This window comes from Sinocyclocheilus grahami, unplaced genomic scaffold (genome assembly GCF_001515645.1).
Source record: "Sinocyclocheilus grahami isolate Dianchi unplaced genomic scaffold, SAMN03320097.WGS_v1.1 scaffold416.1, whole genome shotgun sequence".
Classification (NCBI taxonomy): domain Eukaryota; kingdom Metazoa; phylum Chordata; class Actinopteri; order Cypriniformes; family Cyprinidae; genus Sinocyclocheilus; species Sinocyclocheilus grahami.
Window position 1 is genome coordinate 718426 of NW_015505595.1, and position 16076 is coordinate 734501.

The following is a 16076-nucleotide window of genomic DNA, read 5'->3' on the forward strand; positions in this document are numbered from 1 at the left end:
ACTACTAAAATGTCACCAAAAAATAGCCTAGCTTTATTTAGCATACACATTTAAAGATTTAAACATTTTAAATGTTTTTTTAAACCCTAAAACTGGCAAAAGCAGGAGCGGAATGTTGTGAGTGTTGTTTTTTTAAGAGTCATGATTATTTTGTTACCATTACCATGAGAGTATTTTCACAGCAAGGAAATAAGTTTGAATGCAAAATATTGCGACAATATATTATAACTGAGCTTTGATCATATACATCATCATTTAAAGTTACAAAGTGCTGTTAAGTTCATGTTCCTCATTTGTCAATTGGTTTGGTGTCACAGGATATCACTCAGTGGTGAATGAAGATGCGAAGTGATGATGGCCTCTGGTGGTGAGTTGTGGAAGTTGCAGTGGTGGATGTTAGTGTTTTCAGTGAGGTCCTTTCCATCGTTCACTGTTGTTTGCAGCTCTGACGAACGCTGCTTCTGCTACTGAGAGGCTGGTCACTGCTCATATCGTACCTAGCTGAATATGTCTGTTCTGTAGAAAACAAGAAAAACATCCTTTAAGCATGACTCCTGACACTGTTGTTAATTTTTAAGAAAATCGGACGGACTCAATACCCTAGACGCCATATTTAATTTAACGCGAATAAAAACGAGGCTGTGAGGGACAGACGGACTGACTTAAAAGTCATTACAGTGGTACGCACTGTATAGAGGTACTAGAAGGTCACGTAATTTTCACACAATTCACAACTTTCAAAACTGTTTCATTGAGGGAATTTTCTTCAGAAAAGACGTATTTAGCTGAACAATCAGAATTGGTTAAACAGCAGTAAAATCCATTGAATGCACTCGTTCGTCACAGCCTCGCTTTCCTGTCAAGAATTAAATATGGCACTACTTTGACTAATATTGCCATTGTTTTGTTGTTATTTCTTCACCGACAAAATTCATTCATCTTTCGAAGCAGCTTGACAGCATTAAACATGAAAGTAACAGAATCAGTAATGCAAACTTTCTTCAAATATGAGGCAAATACAAATTCAACAAAACAATGGTGTCAATATTCTTCTCAGGTCAATTAATCTGTTCATCTATATGATTTGAAAGTTTTGAATTATGAATTAAAACATAAATGGAAAGTAGCCTAAATGAAACCACTTCTGAAACTGAACAAGTAATTTAAAGTTTTACATTTTACTTGAAATTGTGATTGTTTTAAAGTGGTTTTATTCTCTCCTAAATTAGTCATTACTTTTCACACCAATATAACTCGACATATGAAGAACATTAATATCCTTTAATGTCAGTGTGTAATATCTTGAGCCTAAAGGACAAGAACATTGTCCTACCGTCCACTGTCCGTTGGTCCATTTTCCTTCTCGACCTTCTAAACTCTCTCACTTTTTCTATTTTATCATCTCTTTTTCGCTCTTCCTCCAATCTTCTCACTTCTTCTTTCTCCATTTCTCTGGCCTGTTCCAACACCTTCTCACTGGAGAGCATAGTCTCCCCATTGGTAGCCATCATTTTCTTGATCTTAGCCAGAAGACCAGCCACCTGGTCCTGCCCTGCTTTGGGATTGCTGTACAGAGCATGGAAACGGCCTCCACATTTCTCAATCAGCTTGTGTAGCTCGACGTTCAACATCACTTCTTGCTTTAATGTGGAGCCACGTAACTGCTTTCTGTCTAAGATGGTGAAGAGCACCAGGCTGTAACTCCAGGCTTCTGGACCAAACAGCTCTACATGTTCCTCCACGGCACGACGTTCACGCTGAGAGAACGAGAATGACAGTGGTACCACCACCAGCAGGGCATGGGCTCCAGGCTGGCACAGACTCATACTTCTCATTATCTCCTTCTTCACTGGCCATACTGATGCAGAGGAGCCATTGACGTTGAACCATTCCCAACCTGGGGTGTCAACCACCAGCACCTGCTGTCCTCTCACTAGACCCTGACATGGGAAACTCATTCGGGTCTTTACCCCAACCTCGTCAAAGACTTTCTTGCCCATAATGGCATTACCAACAGCACTTTTCCCAGATTCTGTCACTCCAGCCAGGACAATTCTCAGTTTAGGACAGTCAGAAAGACAAATGCCTTGTTCTGTGGATAAAAAGATAGACATGACAAAAGGCTAAATTTAAGATGTGTTTAAATTGCATATAAAAATTGTATTAATTTCATCGACAGTTTTAACAAAAATAAACTTATTTAATGCGTTTTTTCCTGTCATATCATGGCATAGTTTATTATGAACTGTTTGCATCTATTTGATTTTATTTAAATAATCACATTTTCAAAATGCATTTATTCAAATTGCTTAGAATGAGAATGAATTTGTTCAAAACAATTAAATGTATAGGAACAATACATAGCTGTTGAACAGGCAATATTCCATTACTTAAAACGTATGAGATTGAAATGAATTGGATTAAATGATGATAAATAAATGAACCTGGTTATTGTGCATTTAAAACACATTCAGTTTATTAGCAGTAATACAGAATCTTGCCTGTTTTAATAATATATGACTGACAAATATGCATAATGTTAAGTTAATTAGTTTATGTTGAAACTAAATGATGGAAATTGTATATGGAATTCAAATGCATAAATCCTAAATTTAGGTTTAAATTCTTAAGATATTATACAGGTAAAATTATAAAACACTTTCACTGCAAATTAATATTTCATCTCCATGCATTTATTTATTTGGCATCAGGGTTTATTTTACAATCATGACTGTACAGTACATGATAACATGGAAGGGTACAGCCAAAATAAATGTAATTCTATAGCCATTTAAGGGAAACCGTAAGCATAAATAATATTTTACCATATGACATTTCATTTACCATAAACTGTTTAAGTTACATGACAATTTTATGTTGCTTGGTCTGAATTGGTCGCAGTAAAAACAGTAATAAAAAGGCTGTATGAATATCAGCTGCTGGATATTGAAATTATTGCTCCCTCGATAATAGTATTATATAATAAGCACACACCAGACTGGTCTGTAGACACTAATGGCTTCATAAAATTTTCATTTGGTGCATGCCTTCTTGATTTGTAAGTTTAGTATAGGTCTTTTTCATTAAGTGTTACAAATATCACACACTGTAGGTCTACCTCTGTTGACATTACCAAACATCTGATGAATAACTTTGGCCTTATTTCACTGTCATGACTACCTATTGACGTCAGAGCTGTTTAGAAAAAAATTAATAGCAGTAATGAAAATCTTTTTTGACTAAAAGGGCAAAAAAGGTGTTACTATACTGCTGGCTGTCACTAAAAGGATCAACACAACTGAATCTGAAATTAACTGATACATGTCTTAAATTTACTTTAATCACTGAACAATCCCTTTAGAAAATTTTGTAAAATTGGCAAGTTCTGTAAAATGAAATAAATACATTTTCAAGTAATAGCACTGATTGTAATAGTCTATCTGTAGTATAGCAGTTATTTGGATTCTTGCTAAATATTCTTCACAGTTTTGGTTAGGAGAGTGAGAGAATTTTATTTTTAACTATCTGCAATAGTCTACTTTCTAAATTTCATAATAAACCATTGCATTCCATGTTTTTACCTGTCGTTAAAATGATCTTGCAACAAATAATACATTTTAACTCATTACTATGCAGTAACTTATACATTTAGTAAAGACAGTCTATCCAGAAGAGTGTACTGACCATGACAGTGGGATATTTCTGTAATCTCATCCATTCTGATCCAGACCGTTCAGTGTTTCTTGGTCAAATGTGCTGCTCTCCTTACAAAATGTTCATTATTTTCTGATAACTTGATTGTCACAGCTGAAATGATTGGAATGGGAGATATTTCATCCGTCTTCTTATCTAAATATTGTTTTTCCTGTACATTGTCAGAGCAATCCTGTATCAGTTCTGATCAGGCTGTTTACAGCCTCTTTTACTGTCATACATATCCAAAGTACAAACTATGTACTTGCAAACTATGCCACACCTGTTGCTTACTAACATTTATGCGGTTTAAGAATTTATATATGCTTTATTTTTTAAATCAGTTGACAGTTATTAATTTTTAAACTAGTATTTCTCAAATATAATGTCACACTTTACCCTACAGTGTTCATGTTATTTTGTGTTGATGTGTAAATATGCATTTTTAGTTATAATAATAGTTTAATATGTGATATTGACTCTATATTACTCAGTGTTATTATAATTAATTATTAACATCCAACCTGGGCTGAAGAATCAGGCTGACGTCACTTTTTGCACATTACATTTTGCTTCTACACTGATTCCAAAGGTCATATGCTTTTGCTGGTTTCTCCACATTGCAGGTGGAAAGAAGTGCAGCAGCATAATGGAAAGACTTAACAACTATCTATGTAAATATAAGGGCTATGTTTTTGTGAAAGGTGAAACCAACGCAGAGTACATCGACTCTCTTCAGCATTTTGAGATTCGTGACAGTGATGTTTTTTTGGTGACGTATCCAAAGTCAGGTACGATTAAATTTCAACCTTTCCATTTAAAAATGTGTTTTTCTTGACATAAATCAATTTATTATACTGGGTTTCATCAAGGAGGGGCAATGATTACAAATTCTGTTAACAGGACAAGAGACGGAAGTTTCACATTTTACTGTAAAAACCTCCAAGGGTACAGACATTTGTCTATATAGGCACATGTTAGTGATATGCCAAAAAAAAAACGTTAAGTATATAGACGTTTTTCCTGAACGTGGAAGTCACGCCTGACTCTTAACCGGAAGGATGCTTTGCATTTCCGGTCCCCAGTGTTTCTAGTCAAATAAGTGTATATTCCGAGCTGATAATCTAATGTTAAACCTATTCAAATGTTTTTTTTTTAAATAGCTCCATCACTTTACAGTGTCACAATGACCGTCATTTGTCAGTGCCTCACTCCTAAAAGTTTAATGAGTGTGCAGATGACACGAAGCTGCCGACGTTAGCTAAATTAAAAACAGATTGGCACTATTTGAATGGGTTCCTATGGTGGCCGGAACAGAAGAGCATCCAATACTGGAAGTTAGAATTCGTAATGGCGGCGCTCATCGTTTACTCAGGAAAAAGGTCTATAGATAAATAGACTTTGACTCAAAATCTAATAGATACTGCACTAGTAGCAAACACCACATGTAACTGGCATGACAACTTATTATCCCTTAAGTTTGCTGCTAACTATAAAGATGTGTGTGATTTCTTTGGTTGTAACATACTGAACCATGTTTTTCAGGTACAATATGGACACAGAACATCATCAATTTAATTAGTGAGGATGCCACAGACAAAACAAAATTTCCCAACAATCTTGAGAAGATGCCTTGGTTAGAGTACCGTGATGGCCGACCTGACTATTCCTTGCGCCCATCTCCACGGTGCTTTGCCACCCATCTTAAACCCAGACTGTTGCCACCAGGCCTTAGGGACAAGAGAGGAAAGTTAAGTATTTAGGCAGTCTCTTATGCAAAATGTAAAATTAATAATTTCTTCAATAATAATGTATTATGTTTTGTGAGCAAAGTCTACGTCAGCCACTTGTTTGGTTATAAAATCTAATTTTAGATCGATTTTTGTTTGGTCTAAGCCTCACTGCTCTTCATGTCTTTTAAATAACAGATCGTATATGTGCTTAGAAATCCAAAAGACAATGCAGTGTCATATTATAACTTCAGCCATGTCTGGGCCAAGCTTGAGACACCCAAGAGTTTTGAAGACTTTCTGCAGCAGTATCTAGCAGGAAATGGTAAAGACAAGGGTCATTCCACGAAATCGGTGCCTTTTGCGTCCCTAAGAAATAATCAAACATAGATTTAATATGACAATGAATAAATTTGCAATTTAAAAACATAACGATACTATGTATTCTTTCATCAATACTACATAAAAAAAAGTAAATAAAAAATTATTTTAAATAGCATTTATGCTGATAAGGGTAAGGTTTTTGGCCTGTCCCTCACTATGATTTTTCAGCAGGACTTTTAATTTGCAAAATGATATAAAAATTACATTTGCATATTGTTTTAAATATAGTCTCATTGTTATGCAATATTTTTGGCACAAGTATGCATTTTTTCTATAAAATTTTTATCTTTTTATTGATGTCCCCTGAATTCCTGTCATCCCTGTTACCCTTGTAAAATAATGTACATTCAAGTAACATCACTTCTAGGAGGTCACATCATCTCTCAACCAGGATTCCTACACTTAAAACACAAGCATGTTTCTCTCTCACTTCTATAATGGTCTATTTTTAATGATTTATGAGGCTTGACTGGGGGGTGGGGGGGTTGGGGATGCAGTCAGAGGCGGACAGTAACTAAGTACATTTACTTGAGTATTATTTTTAAGTATACTTTTTGAGTATCTGTACTTTACTTGAGTATAATTTTTTCTGGGAACTTATGACTTTAACTTCATAATTATTTTTATTTTTTTGTTTTGTTTTGTTTAGTTTTTTTCACATAGGTTTTTAACATTCTAAAAGCTCTTTATTCCAAATATACTACAAGCTAGTCAGTGTATTCAGCAGGTGTAATGTATTCTAAGTTGCATCAGAAGTATTGCAAGTATTACGTACAACAATAAAACAGTGCATTGACATAAAAAAGGAAATTTACATTTGGTACTTAAGTACTTTTAAAAGCAAGTACTTCTGTACTTTTACTTAAGTAAAAATCTGTCTTTATAACTTTTACTTGTAATGGAGTCATTTTTGAACAGCAGTATCTGTACTTTCACTCAAGTAATAGAGTTGAGTACTTTGCTCGCCTCTGGATGCAGTGTCAATACTGTTACCATTTTTAAAACAAATTTAAACACTTATTACATTTAATATACGCAACATCTACAAGAAAAATCCTTTCAAAGTGTACAACATGTGCTTTCGTGAACTTGACTATTAGCTAGAAATTAGGAAATTAATTTGAAATCCTTGTTACTTCTCAGGGTAACAGGTTTTGACATTTGGGTAACAGGGATGACATAGATTAGGTGTCACCCTGTTTTTAGAGATTGTCTGTGTAAAATGCAAACATTTTTAAAGGTCACCCTGGGTGTAATTTTAAGCTAATGCATATATCATTCAGTGGCATATGAGCATGAGTTACATTTTAGTTAGTATTATTGGTATTGTTACTATTAATTTACTGTTGTTGTTAACCAGGATAGGATGATCAGCCTCAATAAAACTCTTTTTTTTTTCATAACTCATTGTCAATAATGCATCCATGTTAATTAAATTACAAACAAGAGCAGCAAGGTGACTGCAGACCTTCACAACCAGTCTTGCAATGTTCAAGAAAGTCAAGATCTTGGTCTGGCTTCAGATGATCACAGAAAGACCCAGATCTGATCATCTTATTTGCCTAATAATTGAACCAGATCAGTATATTTGAAGTTCTGTGAGGGAACAGAGACAAATAGATAGGCACATTATCTAATTACGATACCCTTAAAACATTAGATCTCTTAGAGATAGAATGTGCTAAATCTACAATGAACTGACATAAACTGAAAAATTGACTGTTTACTATTGTCATACAACTATGCTAAGTAAGTGCAAAACAATAAAATGCTATTTAAAATTGTAAAACTATTCAGTATTGTGTAAACAAATATGTGCAGTATGGTGAAATGTGTGTCCTGTCATCCCTGTCAGTCCTGTGACTGACATCAATCCTGTTACTGTCATTAATTTAATAAAAATTGTAAAAAATGATATTTGATATAGCCTTCCAGGTTTTTCCATTGTAACTTTAATTATATTTTATTTTGGACGAAGCCCTTTTTTAATGTCTCTCTTGTAAAAATATATATTTTTCTTAGTTGACATGTGGTCACCCTCCAAAATTAGGATGTTCTTTGTCATCTGAATGACAAATATATATATATATATACAGTATATATATATAAAAATAAAAGAAATCCAAAATTTGAAACAATCCCAGGGAAAAGGACTGCCTAAAATGCTGCTCATATATCGGAAAACTATCTCATACTTCTAATTAAACTATAGAAACAGAAGACAAAAATACCAAAACGTGAGGTTGAAAAATACTCAAAATAACAAATTACATAGCCTGAGATGGCACAATATACAATTTCATGTCATTTCAAGGTGTAATTTCATGGAAAATTAAGAAATGTTGATTAAACTTATTTTATTTTTTAATTTTTCCAAGTGGAAAAGGAACAGATTTTGTGGAAAATACCCACAAATTGTTTTTGTACTGTAAGTGTCACTTTAAACAGAATTATCAGTTCATACCTCATGTTTTAGCTGTCGGTTCATTTTGGTTTGATCATATCCAAGAGTGGTACAGTAAAAGAGACCAGTACAACATCCTTTTCCTGTCATATGAGGACATGGTCATGGTGAGTAATCACAGCCTCGAAAAATGTCAAAAGTCTTTGCAGGATGCTCTTTAATATAGAATATTTATGATTTAATTTAATACCTTCTATAAACTGATGCACTTGGCACCATGTTCAGGATCTCAGGACAGCAGTAGAGAAAATCTGCAAGTTCTTGGAGAAAAATCTGGATGACGCTGCTATCGCACATATTGTGGAGAAGGCAAATTTCAAAAACATGAAGAAGGACCCGAAGGCAAACTATGAATTTTTTCCTGGAGATCTACTGCTTAAGCCCAAATTCATGCGCAAAGGTCAGTGTTCAAAGATTTAAATTTTGGAAAGTGTAGACAGGTTGTATCCTTCACTTATTCTGTTGTTATAATTGGTTTGCTGTTGCAGGCACAGTAGGAGATTGGAAGAACACATTCACTGTGGCACAAAATGAAATGTTTGACCAGACCTTCAAAGATAGAATGAAAGACTTACCACAGAACTTCATCTGGGACTTGGACACCAAAACAAACTGAAAACATTCACAAAACAAAAGAAACAGCATGTCTTGTCACTGGACATTAAACGCTGTTTTTTAAACATTGTTCTCCCACCCCCCTCAATAATTGGACCGCTGCAAAAATGTTCTTCCTCGTGTGTGTGTGCTCCATATTCTCATATACCAGCCTTAAAAGCCATATATATATATATATATATATATATATATCCAATGACATTAACCAAAAAAAACCCCATCAGTGATCAGAGGAGGAGTGCCAGAAGCAAATGATCAGATTTTGATTAAAGATTACCAAGACAATTTTTTTCAGAGTATTAACTGTTCACCTTAAGACTAACATTGTGCACTAACTAAATAAATATTGTAAATTTAGATTTCATGCAGACTTTAATAATATTTCACATGGCACACTTAACAGGTTAAAAAAGTTAGTTCACCCAAAAATGAAAATTCTGTCATTAATTACTCGCCCTCATGCCATTCCAAACCTGTAAGACCTTCGTTCATCTTCAAAACACAAATTAAGATATTTTTGATGGAATCTTGAGAGCTGTCTGACCCGGCATAGTCAGCAATGCAACTGCAATGTTCTCAGGTCCAGAAAGGTAGCAAGGAACGTTGCTACCTTTCGCGTTGTTTACGTTCAGCATGCTCGCGCTGTCTACTGAACATAAACTACATTGATTACGTTCTGGGGAACTCTCTAAAATGGTGGAAGACAGTAAATCGGGGAGAAGAATTGTTTAATAAATTATGTTTCAATTATTGTTTTCTTTGCACACAAAAAGTATTCTCGTAGCACTGATGTCACATGGACTATTTTACCAATGTCTTTGGTATGTTTCTGGACCTGGGAACATTAGTTACATTGTGGTCTATGCAGGGTCAGACAGCTCTGATTCCATCAAAAATATCCCAATTTGTGTTCCGAAGATGAAGGTCTTATGGGTTTGGAATGACATGAGGGTGAGTAATTAATGACAGAATTTTCATTTTTGGGTGAACGATCCCTTTAAGTAGCACAGCCGCTTTCGATACTGATTAGTGTTTATTGAGCATCAAATCATCACATTAGAATGATTTCTGAATGATCATGTGACACTGAAGAGTGGAGAAATGATGCTGAAAATTCAGCTTTGCAATCAATAATAAATTGCATAAATAGTCAAATAGAAGTTATTTTAAGTTGTAATATTCCACAATGTTTTTTTGTGTTTTTGATCAAATAAATGCAGCCTAGGTAAGAACTCATTATGCATTTTAAAGACACTTTAACATATACATTTCATCAGTATGTTTGTGCCCTGGGAATCAAACCCATGGCCCTTGGCATTTCTAACACAATATTTTAACAATTAAGATTAAACATCCAGATTTATCAGCACAAGTGTTTCAAAGAAGAGCCATTCATATTGCTCTCAAGCTTCAGAACCTAATCTACAATGATTAAAACAGGAAAGGCAGTCAAGCCTGAATGTGCTCATTATTAAACAGAGACGTCACCACAGTGAATGAATAATCAATTATCTTTATTCAGCTCTGACAGCACAGAAACACATAATACCGGCATCTGTGGTAGTTAATGACACCTTAATTGTCTTCATCTGTTGGGGGAAATTAAAAGTGCATCAGAAACAGAGGTAACCAGATAAAAAGATAAAATTATGGAAAAAGGCACTGAAGTGAGAAACAATCCGTTATCCTCACCCTCTTCATCTTCAATGACAGACCTGAGACTTGAACCCACGACCTTCGGGTTACAAGTCCAACTCTCTATCCATTAGGCTGCCCACATGAAGATGACATTTATTGATTCATAAAATGTCTTACTTTCAGTGTCTATAACAATTGATAGTGCCAAGATGAAAAAAACTGCAAATAGAGTGCTCAAACTAGTAATGAATAGTAAATTAATGTAAATAAATGCAGTCCAAAACAGTTAATTTATTCTAAACAGGCAGAAATCCATTTCAGGAATGAACGAAGTGGTGTCAGTGAGTTTGAAGTTCAGTGTTTGAAAAAAACAGAACAAACGGAAAGAGATAGTACAATCTATATTATTATAGCTCTCTATATGAACCACATAGACTATATTCAAGCCACAGATACACAAATGATTTGCTGAAAGACTCACAATACACCACCTTCCAGACTAGGGTGAATTCATTATGTACATTAACAACAATTTGGGATAAATATACTATAGAAAAATACGTGGGTGGCATGGCAGGATTTTGAACAGCCTGAATTGTTGACACCGAATGACGCCGCCAGTGTACATACACTCATAGAAAACAATGCGTTTCAATTTTAAAGATGTGGCATGATGCGACACTGCTTCTCGTCTGCTGTGCAACCCCCTTCACACTGACCCTGGGCAATCCTTTCTGAGCCCTTCATATCAAGGCAAGCGAAAATGCAAGCGCTCGAGTTAAATCAGAATAAGGCCAGCATAAAGACTGTACAGCCTTTGACATCCATCGAAATGAGGCACACTCATCTGAAGCACATGCTTACCAAAATCAGAGTTGTCTCTCTTGTCAAAAAAGAGCTTGTTGCCCACACGCTGAACGATGATATCCCAGGAGTTCACAGAGCGTGTGCAGCACATTAGAGTTGCCAGGATGGCATCAGTGGCAAACACATTGCCCTGGGTTTTTGCCAACTGTGGATGTCATTTTCAGAACAAAATACATTAGCATTAAACTCACCTTTCCTTCTGCTTGGCGCTCTTAGGCAGGGTCTGCATGTTGAACTGAGTAAGGGTCCTGCGATCTTTGTCTCTCCGAAGATTCCTCTGTAGAAGAAATGCAAAAAATATGATAAAGACTTAAAACTGAGAGAACATGGAGTTTAAGAGAGAGGTTATAGTAAGAGAGAAAGAATGTAAATGTTCAGAAACCCACCTGAGCGAACCGCATACGGTTCCTCTGATAGGCGGTCTTCTGAGTCTTAGCAGTGTCCACCAACTGGAAGCTGGTCTCATCCTCCTCATGGAAATAAGCATACTGACTGCCGCCTCCGAACTGAGATGAGTATTTATCTAAACAGAACAGAGAACAACCATTCTGACTGATATGTGACTTTAGCAAAAAAAGAAAGGTCATTCTGCCCAAAAAAGGAACTGCTGTTGGGCGAACACAAATAAAAATAAATGTGCAAACACTCACTTGTGTATCTCTTATCCTGGTATGTTGCACCAGTCCAGTCTGCTACCTGTGCACAAAAATAATTGCAATTAACTTTTTGGGGAAAAAATACAATTATGATCGTCCACCTTTCACAGTTATACAACGTAATAGGATTGACCAGGGAATAGTAAAGAGAATTCACCTTTCCCAGTCGGTCTCCCTTACTGAAAGGCTGGTAGGGCATGTCTTTAAACTTCTCAGGAACAGCACAAGGACCCCATCCTGATGGGTTGTCCTGGATCACAGGTGCATGGAACTTTGCCATTGCCTTAAAAAGAAAATGTACATAATTAGCAGTATAAAATAAGGCACCACTTAAGAACATTTCTATATATTATATTTTATAAATATACTTATATTCTCCCTTCTGTCTCTTATATCGGAGCACTGGCTTTAGACTAAACATTACCAGCATAACAAGCAGTAAAATTAAGTGCAAAAATGTTACAATGCAAGTAAAATTGTTGTATAGCAGCATGATATATATATATATATATGACGTAATATGTAAGGAATAATTGTCGACGGCCCGTAGGATTATTAGAAAAATAATGCACACCCGAGGTGGTGATGCAGCCACGATGCGAAGCAATGGCAAAGTTCCAAAACGTTCCCGTTATTTTTAGGTTTAATTTTATAACTTAAAAAGAACCTTCCCAGAACGTTCCCTGCAGCTTATTTTTAGTTGTCATGACCATGTAAACTAATTAAAACTTTGCAGATGTTTCTGATTATTCTAATGCTGAAATGTGTATTTTTTAAAATCATAAACAAACATTTCATGAATTTCATGTCTCAAATAAGCTTTTAAAAAAAGTGTAGACATCAAAGTAGTCAAATCGCATTATAATGATAATATAATTACAATTTAATAGCTGAAATTAAGCTAAGCATAGTCTAAAAAAACATATCATAAACACTGGGTTTGTTTGTATGTTTCTTTACTGCGCGCCTCTGATCTGCAAGCTTCTCCAGCACGCGCTTTCTCCTGTCTTCCACAAAGCCGCAAGCAAACGCATAATTTTAAAGGGGTCATATGACATTGCTAAAAAGAACATTATGTTGTGTATTTGGTGTAATGCAATGCGTTTATGTGGTTTAAGGTTCAAAAAACACATTATTTTCCAAACCTTTCCAATGCAAGTTAAATAATAATTATAATAAGATATTACATATAATTTGGTAGTAAAACAAAGTGCTACACATTTTATTGCGGCAAAGATTAGTATATTTATTTTTGTACAACACTTGCAACTGCTTTTCATCACTTATTCAAATTGTGTCATCTATAGGGACTACTGAACAGACATTTAGAAGTTGAATTTAAAATGCAAAGTATTGAAAATAATAAAAAAAAACCTTGGGCTCATGCTCACTTGAACTCTTGGGCCAAATATAGGAAATACGTCATATAAGTAGTCAAGTGGTCAAGTGTGTGTATTTAGACAAAGCATCAGTCCAGCTGCTCTGCTCGCGCACATCCCATCATCGGTTCTCTTTTAGCAGTTCAGTCCATGTACTGTTAGGAGAAACTGAATAACTCGGGATTTTGGTTTATTTCGCGTCAGAGGGAGTGTCCGGCACGTTTATAAACCGAATAACTTAAGTAGTTTGAGGATTAATGCGTACTGGAGACGCTAACCGTTTCGAACGATTTTTTCACAGCACTATTTTAAATAGCTATATGGTTTTAGTTTTTTTTTAATCGAAATAATTAGACTCGTTCAACTGGACTCACAGCGTGAACTCGATGCTCCTCATTAGCTCGACAAGCCCTGGCGGAGTATATTATATTTAACTGACACAAAATTAAAATGATTTGTAACGGTCGCTTTGTCGCGTCCAGTGTAGACTAGCGGCTAGCGGCGCGACGCACAACAGTAGCGTCCGGTAGCTTATAGACACGGTGAGTGAAGCCGAGCAAGATATAATAAATATGCCTCATCATATTATCTGCGTATAGCTTTTGAAATACCAGCACCTGCCTGGGTCTGTGCGACTTCATCTATGGCTTTTCTCTTCGCTTTCACAAACCGATCCATCTCCCACTCTAAGTTACGTCCTTTTTCTGCTGCTGACCCGCGCCCCCCCGCGGCGGGCCCTGCCTTAGAACGTTCGTCAGCCAATCAGATTCAAGCATTCAAAGGCTGGATAATATAGCCTACTGTTAGCAATAATAAAAGCAGAACTACAAAAATAACAAAAACACAATTATGTAATAAATGTTGTGTTAGGTAAGCAGGTATTTAAATAAAAATGATAATCGTCACAACATGGCTTTTATCATTTGGGGAAAAAAGTGCAATACCCAACACAATACCTATACTTTTTATTTTATTTTTTAAGCATCCAACCCCTTTTTATTCACTTTCTCTTTGTATATACTGTATCTGTATAAAGTTTATTTTGTCTATCCAGCTCCACGTCTATCTTTAAAGCCAGTTCCGGACACATGACCTAAAGCTTTGTTCTCATTGGTCAGCGAGTATTCTTTTGACTGAGGAAAAAGAAAAATCGAAATACAATACGAAAAGAACGTTATTGAATAAATTCGATCAACAATAAATTGGTTAGAACGAAAAATAGCACTTGGACTGAACAGGACTTCGGATGCTCACTCCTATGACCAGTGTGGCCGCTGTGCTGTAGCATTTCTACGACAGCCAAGATTTTACGAGCGGCCATGATGAGAAGCCTCACAAGAACCCTTCCCTCTCCCTTTGACATTGCTTTACATTTGTCACAGGCATATGTAATTACTCTACGAAAGTCGCTGACACGGTGTCAGCATGATACGCCTGACTGATAACCAGGAGCAGCGCGGAAGGATTGAGCGCGTAAAGTCAGCTGAAGCATTGAGCAGCAGAGCACATGCTTCCTCTTATTACACGAGAACGAACCGATCTCAGTCATTTTCCGCGAGCTTCGGTTTTTCGCGTTTGCTCTTGACCGTTGTAATACACTATCTGAGATCATATCACGTAAAACATACCTTTACTGGAGTACAAATTCGTATCGATTCAAGGATGCACGACTACTCCCAGACGGTGCGGTGGTGAGAGCTCGTGCCGTAAAGGAACGCGTCACTCCAAATTTACGACACTTCACAAATAAAATAAAAGTCTGCCGTATTTGCGGATGTCTCAGAAACAAAAGCTCACAAGGGTTGTAAAAGGAAGAACAACGATTTAGATGTGTACAATAAGTTTTAATTGAAATTGTTCACATTTACCTTTTTCATGTTGTTGAATTAATCTTGGACTTCAGAGTATGAATGTAAACATTTAGTCTGAATGCACAAACAAGCAATTCACATTTTAACCCACTTAAGTATAAATGGATCATAAGTCTGTACATTACACATCTTTATTACATATGTTTAATGCCAGTGTACCTGACTTATTATTTGTTGGATAAAGAAATGAACTCTATTGACCTCACCTGTGGTCTTGTTGGTATATATATGGAGAGAGGTATTCATCTAGGCTATTATCGCCATCAATGGGAGGAAAGCTGTGTGAGAAGCAGTCTTTTAGAAGACTGCTATAAACAGACAGACAGACAGACAGACAGACAGATAGATAGATAGATAGATAGATAGATAGATGTTCCAGGACCTTTTTGGTATTTTTAGGTCATTATTTTGACATGTATGTCATTCCTGGTATTCAGTGCCTTTTGTGTCCCTTGTAAAGATCATGGTCTTGTTGCCTTAAAACAGGGGTTCTCAAACCTCTCCATGAAGTACCCCCAGCACTGCACGTTTTGTATGTCTCCTTATATCTGACACACCCACTTCAGGTCTTGCAGTCTCCACTCATGAGCTGAGGAGTTGAATCAGGTGTGATAGATGAGGGAGACATACAAAATGTGCAGGGCAGGGGATTAGACTCGTTCAACTGGACTCACAGCGTGAACTCGATGCTCCTCATTAGCTCGACAAGCCCTGGCGGAGTATATTATATTTAACTGACACAAAATTAAAATGATTTGTAACGGTCGCTTTGTCGCGTC

At 36.0% G+C, this 16076-nt stretch overlaps 2 protein-coding genes and 1 pseudogene across 2 annotated transcripts; 1 reads left to right on the forward strand and 2 right to left on the reverse strand.

Moving 5' to 3' along the window:
- Positions 1 to 234: 234 nt before the first annotated feature.
- LOC107551149 (GTPase IMAP family member 8-like) lies at positions 235 to 3727 on the reverse strand. Its single transcript, XM_016232652.1, has 3 exons — positions 3685 to 3727; positions 1334 to 2092; positions 235 to 516 (listed from the first exon to the last, which is right to left on the reverse strand). The coding sequence occupies exons 1-3, from the start codon at positions 3716 to 3718 to the stop codon at positions 428 to 430; spliced, it is 882 nt and encodes a 293-aa protein (XP_016088138.1). The 5' UTR covers positions 3719 to 3727; the 3' UTR covers positions 235 to 427.
- Positions 3728 to 4307: 580 nt separating this feature from the next.
- LOC107551150 (amine sulfotransferase-like) lies at positions 4308 to 9033 on the forward strand (annotated as a pseudogene).
- A 1670-nt stretch (positions 9034 to 10703) lies between these two features.
- On the reverse strand, positions 10704 to 15179 carry LOC107551142 (eukaryotic translation initiation factor 3 subunit D-like). The gene is made up of 6 exons (XM_016232645.1): positions 15055 to 15179; positions 12205 to 12330; positions 12042 to 12087; positions 11778 to 11914; positions 11583 to 11668; positions 10704 to 10710 (listed from the first exon to the last, which is right to left on the reverse strand). Exons 2-6 carry the CDS (start codon positions 12325 to 12327, stop codon positions 10704 to 10706), a joined length of 399 nt encoding a protein of 132 aa, XP_016088131.1. The 5' UTR covers positions 12328 to 12330; positions 15055 to 15179.
- Positions 15180 to 16076: the final 897 nt, after the last annotated feature.